The sequence below is a fragment of the Stomoxys calcitrans genome, chromosome 4, assembly GCF_963082655.1.
Source record: "Stomoxys calcitrans chromosome 4, idStoCalc2.1, whole genome shotgun sequence".
NCBI classification, from domain to species: Eukaryota; Metazoa; Arthropoda; class Insecta; order Diptera; family Muscidae; genus Stomoxys; species Stomoxys calcitrans.
In genome coordinates, this window is record NC_081555.1 from 166,569,016 (window position 1) to 166,574,321 (window position 5,306).

Sequence of the window (5,306 nt, forward strand, 5' to 3'; positions counted from 1 at the left end):
CCACCCTCGACAACCCTGACTATTAGCTGTACTTTTCCCAATGCATTTATTTTTGTGTAATGAAAAACACTCTTTCTGTGACAAATTACACTTCTTCCGCGTTCGAAGCCATCAATACAACTTCCAACAGATTCACAAAATCATGTGTAGTACGGAAGAAGTGTAATTTGTCACAGAAAGAATGTCCGTTATTACACAAAAATAAATGCATTAATCAGGGTTGGTAATAGTCAGGGTTGGTAGTAGCCAAAGTTGGTAATAGTCAGGGTTGTTGAGTGTGGTTAATGTGGTAATTGTATGATAGATGCGTTTTCGCTATCAATGCGATTCAAATACAACATACCAACGCACGGCCCTTGAAGCCATCACACCTAATATGGTTGAATATTTCTTTTCATTACTTTGGTCAACACAAAATAAATAAATTTGTCTGCTGTGGCAACTCTTTTTTTTCAATTGTATTCGCCTTAAAGCGAATTCGAAGTTTGACAGTTACGGAGTGTTGACTTGGCTCTCTATTATGATTTTGTCTTTTAAGGACATGTTGAACACGAATCGTTAGCATTCTCTAACGGTGATTCAAAGCGTAAGGTTCGTGTGGCATTTTCAAAGCTCTTAAAGAAAAAAAGAGTTTTTTTTTGTATTAAAACAATGTGCGGAGTTTGGAAAAAGAAAAGAATTTTTTAAATAGAAGTCCTTGAATGCCAAACTCTAATAAAAAGAAATTAGTGAAAGATTTTTATACAAAAAAAAAATAAAATAAAACACCAAAACAAATTTAACCAGAAAAAATGCATCTTTATATTCGTTCAAAGAAAATCTTTAATGTTTGTTAAGCATATCAGCTGTTTGGGATAACTTGAAAAAGAAGAACAGAAAAAAGTTCTGTGTTGCTTTGTGTTGACAAAACTTTTACCAATGGCTAAGAACCAACAGTGACCAATTTTATTTATTTTATTTAAAAATTTTTCTCTTTGCCAAACAAAATAGAACTGCATAAAAGAAAAAAAAAAAAACGGAAAATCCTCTAAAGAAGAGCTCTGCTAATCCCTGTGGCATCTTTCAAGATTTTCTTCATATACTTTTTTTGGTTCTTTCTTTTTGCCAAATTACATCAAATTGAAGCCAAAATAAGTTTTTTTTTTACTTTTCTCGTTTTTGAGCTTTTGTTTTGAATCGTTTTGGTTGCCTCAACAGGAAACTGAAATATGTTATCATAAATTCTTTTGATGTTGTTGTTGATTTTATTTATATGTATTTTTTTGTTGTTGTTTTTGTTTCATCCAAATCCTTAGCAGTGAGTGTTTGTGTGTATATTTCATAAATAAATAAAGAAGAGCAAAAAAGCAAACGAAACCCGAAGAAAATCCCCAAAGAAGAAGAAAATCTTCTCAATTTCATTGGCATTATGTTGCGCCGTCGAAACCCATCAACATCGCCGCTATTGGCATCATCAGAAGCAGTTCCGGCAGCTTTGACCATGTCATGTTGGTCCTGGCAGCTTGTCTTATTGGGATTATTTTCCATTGTCATGCAATGTGATGCACGTGCGGTAAGTTTCCTATGCTTGTTTTTCTATTTTCTTGGGCGTTTTGTTTTTCTTTTACGGCTTCTTCAAGGAAATCAATTGAAGTTTAAAAAAGTTCATAACAATTGTATAGGTGAGTGAGAGCGAGGAAGAGGGAGAACAGGGGGGAAACCTATAAGCCATTAGGCTTAGTTATGGCAAGCCTCTTAGGGGTTTATTTTTGATGGAGGAAAATTTTTGGGAAAAAAACATTGATTTAGTGAAAATTTTTGAAAAAATTGAAATTATTGGGTTGCCCAAAAAGTAATTGCGGATTTTTTAAAAGAAAGTTAAGGCATTTTTAATAAAACTTAGAATGAACTTTAATCAAATATACTTTTTTTACACTTTTTTTCTAAAGCAAGCTAAAAGTAACAGCTGATAACTGATAGAAGAAAGAATGCAATTACAGAGTCACAAGCTGTGAAAAAAATTGTCAACATCAACTATATGAAAAATCCGCAATTACTTTTTGGGCAACCCAATATCTGCAAACAGGGACTTGCAGCAGAATCCCTGACATTCAAGCTGAACATGGTTTAAAACCAGTAAGGAAAGGCAAAAGTCGGTCAGAGCCGACAAAATAATACCCTACACTACCTGGTGTACGTAGCACTGTTTATATGTAGAACTTATCTCAAAATCTAGTCAGACTTTAATTTGGATTGCAATATCAAATAGAACCTTGTAAAATTTTCCTACTAAAGGCAACAAATTTGAATTTCCACATCCTTAAAAGGTCATTTCGAATAAAAGATTATATGGGAGCTATATCGAAATCTGGGCCAATTTTGATGACACATACTGGAACGTCAAATAGGACATCTCACGCCCTATATTGTAGAGATGTGACCAAAATTGTGGCTTTTACTGCCTTAAAGTCTATATCGGATAAAATATATATGTACATTGGAGCTATATCTAAATCAGGACCGATTTTAATGAAATTTTGCGTCAAATGAAACGTCTCATGCAAAATTGAACGAAAATTGTGGTTTCTTCAGGCTGAAGTCTATTTCGGATCAGAGATATATCGGGGAACTATATCTAAATTTAAACCGAATTTTATGAAATTGTGCGCACGTATTAAGACATCAAATAAAATACCTCGTACTACATCTTGTTAAGATCGAACTAAAGTAGTGATACTATACAGCCTTAAAAGACCATATCGGACAAAAGATATATATGGGAGCTTTGTCTTAATCCAGTCAGATTTATATGAAACTAGCTGACCCGGGCCCGCTCCGCTGCGCCTTCTTTTACTTTATATGTAACAAAAGTTTCCTTGGAATATTTATTTTCGACAATTAAAGATCTTTTAGTGAAATTCCATGCTAACTTGACTAACAGTTTAACAATTATCTTTATTGGTCTACGAATGTAAGGTGTACTCCATTCTTAAAATACTTCATTTCAGCCCGATATTCTCAGGATGTCTGATTTATTGGTCTTTTTTGGGGGGAGAGGTGGTCCCCCAGATACTTGGCCCTGAAAAAATATCTGCATCGTGCTCTTCTCTCAACTACCATTTGTTTAAACCCCATATTGCCATTGGCTTAGGAGGAGTTTGCAGGATGAGGCGTCCGCCAAACACATGGCCCCAAAATAGATTATCAAATTCGTTTTCTAATCTCAAATAGCTTTCATTTGAGCCACATATTGGGCATGGTCGAAAAATTTTTGGCCTTTTGGAGGTATTTTAGGAAAGGGGCAGACCCCCCTGAAAATTGGTCCCGAAATGGGTATCAATTCTTGCTCTTGCTTGAAGCTTAAATAACTTTCATTTAAGCTTCACATTGACTTGGTCGGTAAATATGCCCGATTTATTGGTTTTTTGGGGATTGGGGTGGTCCCCCAAACACTAAGTCCGGAAAATATATCACCAACGCTCTATTCTCATGTATCTATATATTGGGTTGCCCAAAAAGTAATTGCGGATTTTTCATATAGTCGGCTTTGACAAATTTTTTCACAGCTTGTGACTCTGTAATTGCATTCTTTCTTCTGTCAGTTATCAGCTGTGACTTTTAGCTTGCTTTAGAAAAAAAGTGTAAAAAAGGATATATTAGATTAAAGTTCATTGTAAGTTTTATTAAAAATACATTTACTTTCTTTTAAAAAATCCGCAATTACTTTTTGGGCAACCCAATATTATTTATTTGAACCCCATATTGCCATTGCCCCCAAAATTGGATATCAAATTCGTTTTCTAATCTCATTTAAACTCCTTATTGCAAAAGTCAGCAAATATGTCCAGTTTGGGGTATTAACCCTAAAAGCTATGAAAATTAAGTTTCACTCTCTTTAAGACCCAAATTGCATTGGTGAGCAAATATGTCCTAGTGGTCTATTCCCACTTACCTTTAATTTGAGCCCCATATTTCCATAGTCGGCAAACATGACCGGCTTGGAGGTGTTTTGGGGGATGGGCTGCCATTCAGTGAGTTGGCCTTGAAAATATATTTCGGATTCGTGTTCCACTTTAAAAATCCTCTTATTTGAGCCTCATATTGCAATAGTCAGAAAATACTTACTATTTGGCTGGTGTTGTGGGGGTGGGGTTGCCCCCTTGGACACTTTTCCCGAATATTGATATCAAATTCGTGCTTTACTCCCAAAGACCTTTCATTTTAGCCCCATATTGGTATGGTCGTAAATTTGTCCCTTTTGGGGATGTTTTTGGTGAGAGATGGCCCCCCAAACATTTGGTCAAATATTTCGATATAAGATTCGTATTCTACATTCAAATACCTTTTATTTAAGACCCATATTCCCATGGTCAGTAAATAAATCCTGTTTGGGGGGTGTTTTGTGAAAGGGGTGGACCTCGAGAAACTTGGTCCCACATATGGATATCAGATTCGTATTCTACTCGCAAATACCTTTCGTTTAAGTCCCATAATGCCATGGTCGGTAAATATGTCCGATTTCGGGGTGTTTTGAGGCTTGGGGTGGTCCCCCTAGCACTTGGTCCCCCGGTAATTGGATATCAGATACGTTTTCTTATCCTAAATACCTTTCATTTGAGTCCCATATTGTCGTGGTTGGTGTAAATATATGTTTGGTAGGTTTTAGGGTGGGACTGCCCCCCTAGGTACCCCATCCGAAATTTGGATACCAAATTTTTATTTTTAGGGTACTATAGGAGAGCGCACAAAATTTCGCTTAAATCGCACCACCCATCTCCGAGATCTGGCGTTTCTGAAAATTAGGGTAAGGGGGAGGGTCCGCCCCCCTTCGGATATCAAAAAATGTAGTACCCTATTTTCACCACGGGGTCATTATGCACCATCTGTGAAAATTTCAAAAATGGGTTCAGCCGTTTCTGAGTCTATAAGGAACACACAAACATACAAACAAACACAAATTGATTTTTATATTTAAGATTTTTCTCTCGCATTGGGACTTTAAATAAACTCACGGTAAATTTTGTAGAAATCGGGCCAAAATTGTGCCTGCTAAGCCTTTAAAGTCCAGATCAGAATAAAGATATACAATATATGGGAGGTATATCTAAATCTAAACCGATTTTTATGAAATTTTGCGCACATATGAAGATGTCAAATAAAGCACCCCGTGCCAAATTTGGTAAAGATCGGACCAAAATTGTGGGTGCTTTAGCCATAAAATTCCATATCGGATGAAAGTTATATATGGGAGCCATATCTAAATCGGGACCGATTTAGACGAAATTTTGCACACATATGAGGAATAAACTCTCCAAGCCAAATATTGG

At 35.9% G+C, this 5,306-nt stretch overlaps 1 protein-coding gene across 1 annotated transcript in view; it reads left to right on the top strand.

The window, feature by feature from the left end:
- The first annotated feature begins 1,327 nt into the window (after nt 1–1,327).
- The window catches only part of LOC106084297 (mucin-2), a 210,682-nt gene continuing 206,703 nt past the window's right edge, over nt 1,328–5,306 (top strand). The window contains exon 1 of the mRNA XM_059368174.1: nt 1,328–1,552. Coding sequence (XP_059224157.1) covers nt 1,409–1,552 — 144 coding nt within the window. The 5' untranslated portion in view covers nt 1,328–1,408. The remainder of the gene's footprint in view (nt 1,553–5,306) is intronic.